General features: G+C 42.5%; 5 protein-coding genes across 5 annotated transcripts in view; 2 read left to right on the top strand and 3 right to left on the bottom strand.

The window, feature by feature from the left end:
* Positions 1-328: 328 nt before the first annotated feature.
* pnpla1 (patatin-like phospholipase domain containing 1) lies at positions 329-3813 on the bottom strand. Its single transcript, XM_070969004.1, has 9 exons — positions 3606-3813; positions 3286-3518; positions 3120-3185; positions 2823-3035; positions 2228-2288; positions 1885-2121; positions 1276-1393; positions 552-674; positions 329-386 (listed from the first exon to the last, which is right to left on the bottom strand). Exons 1-9 carry the CDS (start codon positions 3811-3813, stop codon positions 329-331), a joined length of 1317 nt encoding a protein of 438 aa, XP_070825105.1.
* Positions 3814-4991: 1178 nt separating this feature from the next.
* Positions 4992-8998, bottom strand: etv7 (ETS variant transcription factor 7). Its single transcript, XM_070969009.1, has 9 exons — positions 8737-8998; positions 8365-8512; positions 8038-8202; positions 7777-7953; positions 6996-7106; positions 6727-6870; positions 6054-6196; positions 5853-5953; positions 4992-5763 (listed from the first exon to the last, which is right to left on the bottom strand). The coding sequence occupies exons 1-9, from the start codon at positions 8767-8769 to the stop codon at positions 5592-5594; spliced, it is 1194 nt and encodes a 397-aa protein (XP_070825110.1). The 5' UTR covers positions 8770-8998; the 3' UTR covers positions 4992-5591.
* Positions 8999-9419: 421 nt separating this feature from the next.
* Positions 9420-11474, top strand: LOC139335129 (uncharacterized methyltransferase YdaC). Its single transcript, XM_070968586.1, has 5 exons — positions 9420-9504; positions 10285-10348; positions 10488-10744; positions 10906-11086; positions 11230-11474. The coding sequence occupies exons 3-5, from the start codon at positions 10490-10492 to the stop codon at positions 11424-11426; spliced, it is 633 nt and encodes a 210-aa protein (XP_070824687.1). The 5' UTR covers positions 9420-9504; positions 10285-10348; positions 10488-10489; the 3' UTR covers positions 11427-11474.
* Positions 11475-11931: 457 nt separating this feature from the next.
* On the top strand, positions 11932-14644 carry ube2t (ubiquitin-conjugating enzyme E2T (putative)). The gene is made up of 7 exons (XM_070968587.1): positions 11932-12288; positions 12574-12683; positions 12810-12879; positions 12991-13096; positions 13229-13327; positions 13763-13846; positions 14168-14644. The coding sequence occupies exons 2-7, from the start codon at positions 12575-12577 to the stop codon at positions 14282-14284; spliced, it is 585 nt and encodes a 194-aa protein (XP_070824688.1). The 5' UTR covers positions 11932-12288; position 12574; the 3' UTR covers positions 14285-14644.
* A 614-nt stretch (positions 14645-15258) lies between these two features.
* LOC139335125 (leucine-rich repeat-containing G-protein coupled receptor 6) overlaps positions 15259-16909 on the bottom strand; it is a 35463-nt gene continuing 33812 nt past the window's right edge. Inside the window, exon 18 of the mRNA XM_070968577.1 lies at positions 15259-16838. Coding sequence (XP_070824678.1) covers positions 15583-16838 — 1256 coding nt within the window. The 3' untranslated portion in view covers positions 15259-15582. The remainder of the gene's footprint in view (positions 16839-16909) is intronic.

Raw genomic sequence — 16909 nt, forward strand, 5'->3', positions numbered from 1 at the left:
TAATCTGATGTGTGTTTGGTTAGTTTGTATACTCTACCACTAAAGTACCAATGATTACTACAACTAGGTCTTGCACTCTTCTGATACAGTAAAAAGTGTGCACCAATAGAAGCATTTTAATCATTTCACATCAAATAAAGCCTTTTCTAAATAAAACAATAAAACAGTGTTTACATTTCTACTTGATTATCTTAATTAAAGAAAGTCAGTGACTCTCTTTACATATACTGTGACATTGGTGTCTCCTGTGATGGAGCGATGAATCGTCTGTGTAGACTCCCACACCTGTCGTCCTCTGCATCGGCAGAAGAGGGAAACTTATGTGGCCTCATGGAGTCTCATGTTGAATCTTCATCCACTGAAACAGCACCATGATGGGCACAACCCTAAAACACAGAGATGAGTCTGGCTGAGTTGAATCCAGTCAGGTCAGGACATGAAGCGAGTACAAAGAGAAGCATGCAAAAATAATATGCAACAGATCCCAAAAAATGGTAGTAAAATAAGTAAAGAGAAATTATGAAAACATCAGACAGAAATTGCAGTCTTACCGGTTCTTTATGTTCTTCCGGAGGGTGCAGACACATATGTTCAAAAAGAACAATATAAAGTGTCTCAGGGCATGCCAAGCCCAGAACATCAACTCAGGCGCCTGCCTGAACATCAACTCCAGTCTGGGAGAGAGAAAAGACTCACTGAAATACCACACACCACGTTACAATGCATTTCTACTTGACTTGTTGATGTCGCTGTCTTTGCATGAGGACATAACCAAACATAACCATAACAGTGTAATCGCTGGACAAGAGCCCTTCATTCACATGAACAGGTGTAACTAATCAGTTACAAGTTTAATGTCCTGTAGCGTATTGCTAAAAATGCTATTAAAGTATGATGCATCCATGCATTTACGCTGACTGGATTAGTCAGCGTTAATGCATAAACGCAAGATCTGTCTCAATAGCTCAACATATTGGGAAAGCTTATTCATTTGCTTGCTGAGAGTTAGATGAGAAGATTCACAGCTGTACATTTCCAGTCCAGTGAAGCCCTGTATTTACTACACATGCATGGGAGCAGGATAAATCTCCACATCTACCTCTTTTCTGGTTTCCCAAAATGTCAGACTGTTCCTTTACGTCTGAGAAAATATAAAGATTGTTCCTTCCCCTTGGATGCTTTTATTACAAACAGAAGTAGGCGTTCAAGCTTCTGAGCACACAACCTCAACGGTTTTGTCCGTGTTATGTACTGTGTGTTAAGTGCATTTCTTACCTCTGCCTGCTTTGCTGTATGGAGTAAAACAACAGAATGACAGGTAGAAGCAGGTGGAACAAGATTCTCGTAGGGTGTCCGAACATGCCCGCATAAGCCACCATGTTGCCCACCACAACTGAAACACAAATGTAGAACGCAATTTTTGAACCTACAAAACTGAGTGACAGTAACAGCTGTTCATATCTTCATTTAAACACATAAAGTACATACATACAGTACATAGATACACAACATACATAACATGATAAACTGCAGACTGATTAGTTAATTTACATGTTCTATAGATCTGAACAAGAAATCAGAGCAGGCGTGTGTGTGTGTGTGTGTGTGTGTGTGTGTGTGTGTGTGTGTGTGTGTGTGTGTGTATTATATCACGGTATATATTACTCATGTTGTGGAGACAAACATGTTTACACAGGGTTAAGGTTAGGAAGGTTAGGTTCAGGTTAAGGTGATAGTGTAAGTCTCCAGGAAATTAATGTAAGTCAGTATAATATTCTCTGAAAAGTGTGTGTGTGTGTGTGTGTGTGTGTGTGTGTGTGTGTGTGTGTGTGTGTGTGTGTGTGTGTGTGTGTGTGTGTGTGTGTGTGTGCGCGCCAGCCATACCATTCTTTACCATGTCAAAATTGAGAAGAGGTTTTTGAGTTGGTCTATTTCCAGTCAGCTCGAGTTCAACAGAACAGCCTGTCTCCATGCATCTGTTGTCTGTAAAAGATGTCAGCGTCGTGGTCTCCTTCTCCACCTTCATCTCTTCCTCTTCCTCTGTGTCCATCCCCGTGTTAGTTTGGTTATACTTAAGAGGCCCTTGGGACACTTTGTGTATCATCAAATACGGGACAAGATCTGCACACAAGGAGATGATGTGGTCAGATTGAATCTGTGCGAAAGAGAGAAATTACAGTCGCTTGAATTTCTGCTTCTGTTTTCCTGCAGGTACAGGCTGACCCACTGTTGCTCTGAAGGAAATGGATAGCATCTTTGTAGCCGCTGTGGTAGGCTTGTTCCAGAGTCTGAAGAGAGGAAGAACGACACAGAAATAGAATTGAATGTCACAACATCATCCCTTAGACAGTCTTTTTTTACAGTGTTATTGTTGGACAAGTGTCCTTAATTCAATAATAACTGATTCATCAACAGGTGTGAAGCGAGGGGTCGGCCCATCAAGATCTTATTACTGTGTGGATCTGCAGTTTCCCTCCTTTTCCCTAATGTGTCTGGTGTTTCCTCTCTCCCTCTGTCTCCTGTCTGAATATACCCTTAGCACTGGATCGATGTTTTGCCTGTCTGCTCCCTGCCTTCCTGACTCTGTGCTCAGATGCCTAATCCCCACATTGGATTCGACACTCTTCTGGCTGCTCCTCCTCTTAGAGCGTTCAGTTGCTATTATACACAAATTAGATTTCCTTCACCACATTTCTAAAAACGTTCCTTTTTAAGTAAGCTTTGTACCTATCCAGGAAGCTACCCCGATACTGTATATAACAGATTGACAACGTCTGCACATGGAGAGTTTAGCATCTAGTGAAATACAACAGGGGTCTGACCTCTAAAGCCATTGGGTAGAGAGCATTGATGAGCCTGAAACTGTTTGCCATGTTGCCCTTCAAGGTGGTTCCACTCACTACCATGTCCAATAGGGCAGGTGTGTCGGCAGGACAGATGTCTGTCTCCCCAGAGAACGGAGACACCGTTAAGATGTGACTGCAGGGTACAGGCAGTACTGGCTGCATGCTGCTGAAACCCCCATCCACATAATGCTGTGAGGTAAGATCACATACATTAACACAAAGACCAAACAATGGTGTCAAAGTGAGTTTGTGAAAAGGCCATCAAATACTCACCACTCCTTTGAGGGATGGAGGCAGTATGCCGCAGTACCCAGGCACAAAGCAGCTACACAGCAAGGTCTAAGGACACCACACAACATGGCGATAGTAAGTTGTACTAAATTATGCTTAAAAACTATTTTTAGGATGATTCAGGGGTGTATCTACAGTATCAACTCACCTGTAATACATCCTCTCTTGACTGGAAATCAGACATCATAATCTGCTTGCTGTCAACCAGGCGGGTCACAGCCACAGCAAGACGCCCACTGGCCAGTTGGTGCGCATTGGAAGGAAGGTATTTGTTTAGAATTATCTCTAACCAGTGGAAAACATTTATTGAGGGGTTTAGTGGTCCAAGCGTAAAAGCCTTCATCTGTTTGGCAAAATGTAGCATCTCATCCCGGATAGTAGCTGTAAAAGAGAGGGCTTTGAGTCAAAAACACTCATTAAATTCAACAGAAGTGGATTTAGAAGGAAAGAAAAGCGATTGTCACTCACTCAGGCTCATTTCACAAACTATGGCAGCTGCGACCAGAGAGCCAGCAGACGCACCCAGGACACAAGGCGCCGTGCGAAGTATCCAGGGTGCATAAGTTAGGAAGCACTGGGCAACCCCTAACTGGTAGGTGGCCAGGAATCCAGATCCAGAAAAGGAGATAGAAGGAGGAACTTCACGATAATGACAGCTGGAGACTCCCGGAGCCATTTTCTAAAGGCTTTGACTTTCAGTATCTTCAATCGTAGATGATAAAAGTGAAAAAAGACACCTTCTTTCGTTTAAAAGTAGGTCGAGTCAAAGCAGGCTGAGATGAGCTGTTGAGTGAAAAGTGGATGACTCTTTCACAATCGCTGTTTTTTAACCAGTCTCAATTAGACATAGTATGTTGGTTATGCCCATGTGATACAGCATACAGCACTCTCAGTGACTTTCTGTTTGTTTTTAGACATGATTTGGGTCGCTTGTCTTGGGCTGGTTTCCATGTGATGTGACTAAAGAAACAAAAAACTCCAGATCTCAAGCAGTGCTGAACAAATGAATGTACAAAGTACGAATCAACAAAAACAAATTTGAACAAGCCTCTTCAGATTACAAGAAAGGGGTTTATTGGGATTTCATAGTGAGACAAGTGAATTATCAAGTTATTAAGCGTGTCTTTAATCTTGATTTAGGAAAATCTTTGGCTGTACTTCTGATTCTTTCGAATTACGTTTCTCGTGTGACCTGTTCAAGGAAACATTAGCAACTTCATCTGATTCTCATTTCTTGTTTTTTCCATGAAAGCAGTCACTGGTTTCATATAGTACGTATATTATTAAGGAGCTGTAGTTTTGAAAGAAAAAACAAATAAATGTAAATAATGTTTAATAACTTTCATGGCTTTCATTTTACAATTCAAACATGCAGTGAAAGCGTCCAACTGGCTTTAGCCGGGCTGAGAAATGTTAATAATCTTAAGTAGAAAATGTAGCTTTGGGTTGTCTGTAGAAGGAGCTACCTGCTTAAAAGCCAGAGGTGAATGCTCCCCTTTCTTGACCAATCGTTCCCAGAAATATAAAGTCAATTAAATGTGCCCATTTTGGTAGTCTAGTAAACATGAGCAGGTGATGCAGTGGTGATGCCACCACAGCCCCTTCTGCAGGTAGAGATGCTCCATTCAAACTGCAGTTTAGACGGAGTACTACGAATGTGTTTGTGTTGCCTCACACGCTGCCTGTATTTTATGAGCTTGCTTTTATGAGTGTTGTGAGTACTGTAGTTCTGAGAACTCTGCGTGTGTCATTAGTAGATTATCATTATCAGTATCATCTATGATGAAATAACAATGCAGTGATACGTCTTCTAAGATGATGTTTGAGCGTTCAAATAAACAAATTCGGGACGTTCAATACAAAATATTTATTTTACAAAGCAGGAAAAACATTTATGATCAACATATACCAAATTTTAAACTTATATCACAAATACCTCAACTTGATGTTGATAAAGCAAACTATTTGTAAAATGAAAAAAAACAAAACATGTATGACTTGTACAAACTGGCATTTAACATGCAGCATAAACCTTGTGTGACCACGAACAACCACAAAACAAACAGTCTCACAGTCATAACCACCACTTACCTGCGAGACCTATACAGCCCATCATTTTTGAAAATAAGTGCATTTCTTGCTTTGTAATCATGCTGAACAACACTGAGAATTTTTAGGTCTGCTGATTGTTTGGCTGTTTGAATATTGATTTGATTTCTTTTACTTTTCCTCATCCCTTAATGTTAGTGTTTGCTCTGATCACAGTGATATAAATATCAATTCACAGCAAAATGAAAAGCAGTCTCACAGTGCAAGAATTCCAAACAATGCATACAAAACGGTGCCTTTTGTTCTGTATGTGCATGGGCAAGCTCAAAAAACACAAGATAAATACACTACAGTCTTCTGTATCAATTTGTTTTGTTGTATTGTTTTAAGGGCATCTTTTTTCTTCTATGGAGGAGGCTGTGGAGAAGCACGATCAGGGGAAACCTCAAAATGGTCATCGCTGAACTCGCGTGAAGGACTGCTGTCTGGAAAGTCCCCATCCTGAGGCGGCGTGTGGTCTGGGGACTGGGCAGGGTCCACCAGCGGTTTCCTGGTGTCCTGAGGGAGTTTCAGGAACCTGAGGGGAGACAGAGAAAAGGCAGTAACAATAAACGTGTGTGTTGCCATGGGGGAAGGACAGGAAGAGGTTGAGACCGAGACGGAGACCTGAAGAGGAGTTTTTGTCCTCGCTCCTTTTTGATGATGTTCAGCTTGTAGTAGTGCCGCAAAGCACGGGACATTTTCTCATAAGTCATATTGTCTCGGTTCTGTTGAAAGAGATCACACATCATCAAGGGATGGCGGTACTGTCTTTACCACTCTGTTCATTTTCAGTGTGAGATGAACCACACAGACCTGGGTGCTCACCTTGTGGTTTCCCCAGAGACGTGCCAGTCCGTTTGGGTCGACCACCCTGAACACCAGGCTCTCTTGGTCTTCCCATCGGATGTACTCTTGGTAACGGTCATCACACAGCAGCTGATACACATAGTCCCACAGCAGTCTGCAGTCTGGCCATGATTAAAACCGGAGGAGGACACATGTTGCCAAAACTTGTGCTACTACCATCAATTAAGAGTGTTTACAGCTTTATTAAGTATAATGCAAAGGGCTCATTTTTAGCATTTTCAAACGCAACTCAATCTCAAATCCTTGCTCGCGTCCAGGCATGTTTATATCTGGAACACTGTCACTAAAAGCTCCTTTAAGGTGTTTTTGGGTTTCCTCATCTGTCCTGCTCTTTGCTCTGCCTCCCAGACAAAACCAAAGCAATAGCTGAAATACAAATGTGGCTGAAAAACAACGTTTAGATCCTGAGCAGACTGCAACTACAGCAACATGGAGAGTGAATCTTACCAAAGCTTATGGATGTCTAGATATGAGGTTTTTCTACTCCCTAGTGGTCAAAATTGGTTGTTGCAGGTTTAGGTGGGTGTCCACTTGTATCTATGCACCTTCTAGAACAAAATCTGTTTGTTTTTGTATATTTTTTACAGGTGAATACTGTAGCACAACTGTCAATTAATGAACTGAACACTACCTGGGATGCGGCCATTGGCTTTGTGCAGTGGGCTCCTTGGCTTCTCTTTGCTGGACAGGTTGAGGGGCTCCTGGGTGACGCTCTCTGTATGGGGAGGATACTGAACTTGGCTGTGGGGCAATGTGGGGACTGCCGCTGAACCATCTAAAAGAGAGAAGGAAAGATACAGAGAGCAACCAAGAGCTAGGGGAACAGAAAATCAGGCATCACAGTGGATAATTGGAACTGGAGGGCATTGTACTTTTAATGCTGTCGTTTGTTATACCCACTAGTATGTGTGAGTGGAGCAGGGTACGTGTAAAAGATCATGGGATGATCTTTAAGAGGTGACATCGGCTCTGGCTGGCTGGTCACAGCAGGCACAGCAGCTGCCGACACAGCTGTTTGAGAGAAATATGAGGAACTGTGAAAAAAGGCTAAACTGAAAGCAAAAGTGATTTTAAAGCAGCTTGAACATTTTAACGGCGAATGTAACATTCAACACGAAGAGGCCATTTCACTCCTTGCATACAGCATGCAGAACAAAGTCAGCGATTTGGACTTTGGAGTTGTAAGATAATTGGTTTCCAGGTAACCACAGCACACCTGCTGGCACACATCCTACTCCCTATAATGGAAAGAACGAGGCACATTTCATGTGGATGATCAGGAAGTATTTGTTCCCACAATCTAACCAGGATAAACAAGTTTCATTTGATATGCAGCATACTCAAACAATCAACTTCGTGTGTGCACTCTATATGCACAGTCTGTGTGTCTCAGTGTGTGTGTGTGTGTGTGTGTGTGTGTGTGTGTGTGTGTGTATTATGTATTGCCATGCACCCACTCCTGTTCATACTGTACATAACAATCTGACCTTAATGTAGCTAGTTTGTTGTCCTGATCTTTTTTGTCTGTACAGTATATTGAAAGTTGATTCTGTTTGTTTAGCTGTATTATTTTTAGTATTTTTTTTTTTTCTTTGTTAGTTAACTGGAATCAAATTCCCTCCATTTGTCAACATAAACCTGATTTTGGCAGATTCTGCTTGTGCTCCTTGACATTACTGACCGTGTTGGTCATTCACTGTGGGAGGCTGGGTCTCTCGGACACTCGGAGGGGGCACCTGGCAGCTGACCGGGCTCTGGATGATCCCAGTTGCAAGGGAGGGAGACATATTTAGGGGGCCACAGACAACACTCCTCCTTTGCTGTTTCACACACTGTAGAATCTCGTACAGAACATCACCTGTAGAAAACGAGGGGTGCATATAATAACTCAGGTGCAAAACTAGTCAGCGTACTCTCTTTCCGCATACATACTCATTTCTACCTGAGCTCGGACAGCGGCGTCTGAAGTCTTCCTTGGTGAGCAGGCACAGGGCTCGACCGTTCATCTCAAAGCGCCCCTTTTCAGGCCGGCGGAGCGAGTACTCCTTCTGAGCCCAGTGGAGCCAGTGGGTAACATCCTCCTTATCCCACAAAGAAGGGTTTATTCCTGGAAAACAGATGCATATTATTAAAAAACACACTGTTACGTGGTGTTTGTGCTTTAGTAGATGTTGCTGTGCCTATTTTGCTTATATTATTATTTTCACTAGTAGTATTTATGCAGTGGTATCTTTCAGGTAAATGGCATAAGTGAAGCAGAGTGACTCACGCAGACGTCCAGGTAGATGCCACAGGTCCTCCTGAGTGGGAAGACTGACTAAAGGCAGCTGGTTAGGTGGGGAGTGCTGCACGCTGACAGGTATGTTGACTTGGCTCCCATGCATCATGGATGCAGGACTGTTTGCTGTGTTTTCTTGCTGCAAAGCATCCACACCCAAGCCCATTTAGTACACATGCACACCAGTTAGTGACAGTACAGAAACAGCAATGCATAGAAATACATCTTATTTAAAGGCGATTTGGCCCTAGGAATGAAAGCTGTCAATGTCCAAAGGACAAAAAAAAATGCATTTGGGCTCCCTGTTTGTTATCTTAAAGACAACACATTGATCCGCGGTTTTCTCCTGAGACCTTAACTTACCTTGATCAAAGGTGACGGGGGAATGTTCTCCATGGAAGAGCCTGTTATCTATTCGACTGTACGAAAAAGCAGTCTGATTTCCTTGTAAGCAAACATACAGCTCGTCCAATAAATGAGATGAACTGCACGTCAAACCTCCCCAAACTCCATTTTAAATGAGATAAAGATAATAACTTTCGAAGACATAAAACTACACTATTTTCACATTCGATCCTTCCGGGAAATGAAAACGAAAGAAACGCTATCCTCGCTGGGGGTGTGTGCGGAATAGGCTGATTGGAGGAAGCGACCGCAGAAGATATTTCCAAAAACATTTGTCTGCACAGAGCGCGACGCAGCTGCATGCTTAAAACAGCGCTGCTTAAATAATCTGTCAGCCCATATTCATTCATTATGAGGAAACACTGTGTGTGCAATAGATATCACAATGCAGAATTATGTGTGTGTGTGTGTGTGTGTGTGTGTGTGTGTGTGTGTGTGTGTGTGTGTGTGTGTGTGTGTGTGTGTGTGTGTCCCTTCACTTCATGGCAAAGTGAGTGAAAGTTTATATTAAAAAAAGTAATAAAAACAGTGGGAGAGCGAATAGGAGAGCGGGCCACGGGGCAGTATAGCGCGTGCGCCTTTAAAGCAAAACCAGTCGTTGGAGCTCCTCCTCCTCCTCCTCCTCCTCTTCCTCCTGCTCTACTTTTGTCAAACACCAAACAGACCAAAGGTTTAATTTATAGCTACACATTGCTCATGGGATCACTCTGCTGACCGTCTAAAAAGGTAACGTGCTTCTCCACAGAACACTCATTCAATAGTACAGTTTATTTTAAGCCTCGTTCACGGAAATGCGACGCCCCCCCCCGACCACAGTGTATGCTGGATGCAGTCACATTGGTTGTATCTAATCAGTTTACTTTATCGTCGTCTATATGGCTTTAAATATATCACACAGTGACGACGTGATAATGAATAGCACAGCTGAAGTTCTTACATGAGCATGAGAGGCGCACTGCTTGTTGACAGAATAAACATCAGAGAGAACTTTGTTTACCCTGAAGAAGACCTCTGATTGGAGAGAGGCCTTGGCCAGGTAGGCTGCTTCATGCTGCGGATTATAATACATAGAGGTACAGTAAACCAAGTGCAGGTTATAGTGTTTAATATACATCAACAACAACAATAATAATGATGATGATAATACTGTACACGCTTCAACAGTCTAACTCTACAAATAGTCCCTCTGAAAGCCCTTTTTATATGAGTTTTTATTGGCCCTGTGGCAGAGTAAACATTAACTCACAGTGAGGAGTTGAAGTATACACCTTCCAACTCAGAATGACCCTAAAGCCACTGAAAACAGAAGTTCAACCGGCCCAGTTTTTCACCTGAACCCCTGATGTTGAATGATCTATATACCTGTCCTGTCTGCTGATTCTTTGAAAATCTTACTGAAAATCTGGAAGTTTTGACTTGATTTTGGATTGGGGAAAATAAAGGAGATTAGAAGGTCTGTATATTTCTGCAGTTCAGTTCGTATGGTTACTTTACTCTCTCTCATAGGAGAAATTTGTCTTGGATGAAAGGATTTGCTGCATCAACCAGACATTACAATACAAAAGCGTCGGTAAGAACACGTGCAAACATAAGCCTGAGATAAAACAATCAAGCAAATTAGTCACAAAATCATTCACACAGTTAAAAAAAATTAAAAGGATTCTTCTTACAACACATCACAACATACTCATCCATCATATTTTTTTCAGTGATGTGGGCTGAAAAGTTGGGCAAAGAGCTTGGCTACCCAACACGATCACTGATGGGATGGCTGGTCAGTAGGTTTCTCATAGCGCACAACCGGGTCCTTGAGGAAAACGCTGTGCAGCTGAGTGGAATCCAACCTGGGGATACAGTGCTAGAGCTGGGTCATGGTCCAGGACTGGGTCTGCAGTCTGCAGCCAAACTGCTCACAGAGCCCACAGGCCACCTTATAGGTGTGGATTTCTCAGAGTACATGCATAAGGTGAAGTGTGAACAACTGACAGAGTGGAATTCAATATTTGAGTTTGTTCATCACATGCATGCCTTTGAAGTTTTGATACAGTGTGTCTTAAAAGGGCAAAGTTGAAGAAACCATTCACAGACAGACAAAGTGGGAACCTTTCTCTTTGTCTTCTCTGACAGATGGCAAGTGACATAATGAAGGAACTTGTGGCCAGTGGGAAAGTGACCCTCCACCACTGTGATGTGGCAGCAATGCCCCTGGCAGACAGCACTGTGGATAAAGTGTTTCATTGTAACTGCTATTATTTCTGGCCTGACCTGAGGAAGGGAGCCACAGAGATACACCGGGTAATGAAACCAGGTAGGATGCGACATTGTTATACTAAGACAGTCTTTACCTTCAAGGCACTTTTATCATCCAAAATAAACCTGTATCAGATGATCTGGTGATTTTCTACCTTACTGCTAGTTTTGACTTTCTGCTTTTCTGCACAAATGTCCCAGGAGGCCTGATGGTGACCACAATGAAGGTTAGCGCTGTGGCTGCTTTTGCAAAAAAACAAGTGATGCCAGGGGAGAACTGGCGGCCGGAGGCCTACATGGCAGCTCTGAGAGACTCTGGCTTCAGTGACGTCAGGATGGAAGACCGACAGCAAAAACTCCTTACTTTTCAGGCTATCTATGCCACAGCCTCAAAATAAAAAATTGAACTGAATGCTTAAATGTCAACCAATCAAACATGGAAATGAAGCAAATACAAAGAAAAACATTAAATGACAGTTAATTATCCCTTTGTTTTTTAAAAAAGTTGAGAAATATATTGTGCAAATACCAGTGCAATGCACTTTGGGTCACAAATTACAAGAAATTATTAAACTGTACATAAAAATACATCTGTCATACAAATACTGAAGATTGCTTGTACGTATACAGTATATATGGAAACTGAAAAAAGATGAAACACCATATGAGCTGTATGAAAGGATGATTGTAGTGGAAGTAAAATATGGGATAAAAACAATAGGATTAAGAACACTGAAATTTGTTTGAGCTATATGATAATATGTACATGATAATAATCCTTTATCAGTGTCAGCATTCTGCTCCTAACTATCCCTGTGATGATAGATAAGTAGATAGATGGATTGATAAAATCTCTTGAGATGCTTTGTTTTGACACATACAAAACTGAATTTGCCTTCATATCTCACCAGATGTAGAGAAAATATTCAAGTCTAAAAGTGTCATTAACAAAGAAGCTGAAACTCAAAGTGACTCAAAAACATGTATTTCATTTTTTCCAGACATCTCCAACAGGTCAGGAGATGCCGTTTCATATTGAAACTACAGTAAATAAAGACAACACTAACAGTTCAACGGTAGGTGGCGGTCGTGTTCCGATTGGTTGCAATTTGCCATTAAAACAGCAGAAGAAGAAATTGTCCGCGGATGTTAATGACGTAGGGAGAGGGAAATCCAAAATAGTTTACGAAGTGAAGATAAAAAAAGGGAAAGTTAAGTTGCTGCTGTGAAGTAGACGACAGTTCTTAAATCCGACGAAAAGTAAGCGATTGTGTTTTAATATGAAGTAAACAACAACTTATTTTGCCATGGTGTGGTTATCGGACTCACAAACACAAACGTGTTTCCATAGCCACATAATTTTGCAGGCTAAAACGTTAGCTTGAAGCCTTTAACAAGAAAGCTAACGTCAAAGTTGGCAGCGTTAGGTGTTAAATTAAATTGTCACAAGCAACAACGGAGAGCTAACGTAAATAAACAGTGAGTGAATGTTTTCCGTCTGGTCAAAACGACTTCATGAGTACATATTCATTCCCCGCTCAGCAGCATGCAGAGGGCTTCCCGTTTGAAGCGTGAACTTCAGATGCTGAGCACCGAGCCACCTCCAGGGATTACATGCTGGCAGACCGAAGAGCGGATGGACGACCTCCGGGCACGTAAGGCTTCTCAGCGTCAAGGCTTTGAAACTAAAATGACCAAGTATGCATTTGTTCGCAGCAATATACCACACATATATGTCAAGCTAAGTATCTGATCATGTCTTTCCTTCCTCTGGTCCACAGAGATAGTTGGCGGATCAGAGACTCCTTATGAAGGTGGACTGTTCTCCTTAGAAATCAAGGTCCCCGAGAGGTATATTTTCTCAAAGATTTGATATTGATGGATGTGTTATCCCTTCCATTTCTATGCTACAAATCACTTGCTGTAGTCTAGTAAGACCGACCTGCAGATTTCCTCTCACAGGTATCCTTTTGAGCCTCCCAAAATCCGATTCTTGACCCCCATCTACCATCCAAACATTGACAATTCAGGACGTATCTGCCATGATGCTCTCAAACTCCCACCAAAGGTTTGAACCGATTGCAAACAAAATATGAAAGTGTTTCTGTTTTTTCTCCATCGTCTGTTTTTGTTTGTCTGTTGCATAAATAAGTCGATATTCAAGCTAGTTATTTTCTGCTGTTTTGTCCATTTTATTCAGGGTGCCTGGAAGCCATCCCTGAACATCTCCACAGTCCTCACCTCCATTCAGCTGCTCATGGCTGAGCCCAATCCAGATGACCCACTCATGGCTGATATCGTGAGTCAAACATAACCTTGCATTCATAAATACCATGCTATGGGTCCGAGCAGAATAGTTTTGATACCTAATCACACTGTGGCGGTTTTATCTCTTTTTTTTTTAATATTCCAATTTAAATATAAATAAGTGACAATAGAGATTTTGCAAAAACCTTTACTGGACACTGGCATGGCAGAGAACTAAATAACATTATGCCCAAAATTTTAACCTGGAAAATAAGTGAATAGTCTTTCTGGTATGCATGAGACAGAGATTTTGCTGTACGCTAGGATAACCTGTTAAGATATCAGTCTGCAACACCTTTACTTCTTGTGACCAAAGCACAGCCTCTGAAAAATTACACTCGAGAGCATTTAGATTATTGTATTGTCATCATTCGTGTACGTCCACCATATGCACTTACAAAGAGACGCTTACATTTTTTGACTGCAGTCGTCAGAGTTCAAGTACAACAAACAGCTGTTCATGGAGAAAGCCAGGAAGTGGACACAAGAACATGCTGTGCAGAAGAATATGGTAAGTCACTCTGATCTACGATTGAAGCAGTTTTCCTCTTTAACCTTTGTAATGTCATTTTATACTAACTGTCTTGTGCAGACTGCATTATTGTTACTCTGACATGATTAATGTCATTTGCTCCACAGCACTGTCTGTCATTGTATTTGTTATGTGTAGTAGTATATTTTGCCCACAAGGTGGTGCTGTGCTCCCTCAATAGAATATAGTTTACGAATTCAGTGATGCAGACTGTTTGATTTACACTCAGATGTGACCTCCACATTTCACACTTCTCAATGCTGCCATTGTCTAAGATATTTTCTATCTGTTTTTGTTCAGGGTGTCATGCAGGGCAGCAAAGAGAATTCTCAAGATCAGAAAGATTCGTCCCGCAAAAGAGAGGCCTTTGCTGCACAGCAGGATGCAGAGGAGCCAGCAAAGAGAACCTGCATGTAGTTTCTGTCTCTCGTTAGATCCACATTTCTCTCTTCTCCAGAGCCACCTTGCCGTGTACACCTGCCTACAAGTAAAAAGCATGATTTTAAGTTTCCATTTAGTGCTAACACCTACTTCCATTTACTATGAATGTATTCCACTTCTAGATTCAGATTTATCTACATATTTATAGGGAATGTATATTTTTTATGTTGTGATATAAAAAACAATGCCCTGACTTGTGTGGTGTGGAAGTGTTTCACTATAGTAGCATAAACAGAGTGGTTGATACAGAATGAAGATAATTTTATTCAGACATATGCTTACCAGTTGTATACAAAGTATGTACATCCTAAATAGGAAGTTTTTTTTACAAACTAAGGATTTATTTCTTAATATATAAAATTATATATTTGCTGTTTATCATATAAAAAGGGAGACAAACATCATAAGGCTGTAGTGAGTCAATACCATGCTAGTTCAGAGGTAGTTACATTGTATGTACATATTGCTAGCCTACTCTAATGTCTGTAGAAAGATAGTTACATCCCATTCAGTCTGTGTATCTGCGTCCCTCCTGTGGGGCAGAGTTGCATATTAGAGACAAACTCATGTAAACCGTATGAAACTGAATGTGCGATCTGTTTCCTTTTGCATTTTACTGCCACGTAAAGAATATTTATCACGGCTATTACACAGTTGCAAAGAAATATGTCAGATAATAACATTTCTGTGAATAAAAAAATGTTAGCTTACTCTGGTAGAATGTTCTGGTGTGTCTGATGATGACTCCCTTTCTTTGAAACAGACCTTAGCAATAGGATAGATTTTAAATTTTGAAGAAAAAAGATAACTCCACTTAAAATATAACCAAACAATCTGTAACCTCTAAGTTGCATGTCTTATCACATTTCAGTATGAACATTTACACTTAAAATTCTACTGGTTTTACCTAAATCCCCCCTGGCTAAAACATTGATTTGTCTGATGCTTAACTTTTCCATGTAGTGAACAGTTTATTTGAGCTTTGTTTTTTTTGTCATGTGAGTCCATGACTGATGCAGTCCACTGGGTAGTGTCTGATGTTGTATCATGTTGTTTCCTTTAATAGTCTTTCCTGTGAAGGGAACCTTTAGTTGCACTCAGAGGCACTTTGTTGTGTTCTCTCAGACTTCTCTAGAGTACTCTACAGTCTCTGTGTGGACTCAGTTAGAGGTGCTTGAGGATTGATAACCCAGAGCTGGTTTTGCTGCTGCTGTACGATGATGGTCCTCTAGTGTCCATAGTGACCCAGCTATTCAGACAGCTAGCTTGGAGGCTCATGGATGAGAGGTCAGAGAGGGAGTCATGGTAGGGTGATACAGAGAGCAAGTGTTATGAATCACATCTTGATCCAAGCTCTTCAGACATTCATCATCGTTCAGGCTCCCTCGTTCTGTCACCCTGTCTCTATCTCTGGCAGTGGGAGTGGGTATCTGGCATGGGATGAGAGGAACGGAGGATGTAGAAGAGCAGTGGGAAAACCTGACTGGATCCAGTCGGGGTTGGAGAGGGGGCACTCCGCTGTACAGGGCATCGGCATCAGCGAGTGACACCTGTGTTGACGAATCAGAGCAGGAGCTCTTCTCTGTCTCCACAGAGACCAGCGAGTCCAGGGTGCGGTCCCTGCGTAGCTGTGGACGTGCTTTGGGGTGAGGCCAGAAGAAAAACTGGGAGTGGTCTCGTGTGAAAAGGAGGAAGAGGAGGGGGTTGAGGCAGGCAGGCAGAGGCTGGAGAAGCAGGAGAACTGATTTTAGCACCTCCTCCCCCAGAGAGAGGAGACCCAGGAGGGAGCAAAGGGACAGGAAAGCTACTGGAACATAGAGAAGGCCATTGGTGAATATTAGCCAGGCAACATGTTTGATCATAGCACAGTCCCACAGACCCTCACACTCTCCCCTCAGTAGCTCCCAGTAAAGGCGGATGTATGAACCTGTGACTATAAGCAAGCACAGGGTGTTCATCATAATGAGTGCTAAGGGAAAGCCCAAGGAGGATGGCAGCCGAGAGGATGGGGGCGGCAGAGGTGAGGGAAGGCAAAAAGGTGAGGACCCGTATTCCCCAACTCCTATCAGTGGGAGAGAAGCGAGGGTGAGCGAAAGACTGAGGCAGAAAAGTGCACATGTACGAACACTCCCAAGGGATGGGGACTTCCCATAGGCACGAGCACAGGTCACGCTTACACCACACTGCACAGCTGCTAGAGTTAGCAGCAGCACGCTAGCCTCAGACGCAAACACCCAGACCCATCCCGTCGCCTGACAACCAGGACCCCCCTCCCAGCGGGCACCGTGGTGACCAAACTCTCCCAGCGTTAGAGCGTCTACAAGGGCCAGGGTGCATGTACACACGCCTGTCAGCAGGTTGGAAGCACCCATGCAGGCCACAGTGAAGCGGAGGGGTGACAAGTAGCCAGGTGAGCTGAAGAGGGACAGGAGCAGAAGAGAGTTCCCCAGGAGAGACACCAAGGAGATGGACCACAAGCCCACACGGACAAGCCAGCTGCCCAGCAGAGAGTCACATGGACGAAAAGGACCTGCGAACACACAAATCATCAGCTGTAGATAAACTGTAAATGGTGAACTCATGCCTCACTCTCCTCATTCT

The sequence above is a fragment of the Chaetodon trifascialis genome, chromosome 8 (genome assembly GCF_039877785.1).
Source record: "Chaetodon trifascialis isolate fChaTrf1 chromosome 8, fChaTrf1.hap1, whole genome shotgun sequence".
Taxonomy (NCBI): domain Eukaryota; kingdom Metazoa; phylum Chordata; class Actinopteri; order Chaetodontiformes; family Chaetodontidae; genus Chaetodon; species Chaetodon trifascialis.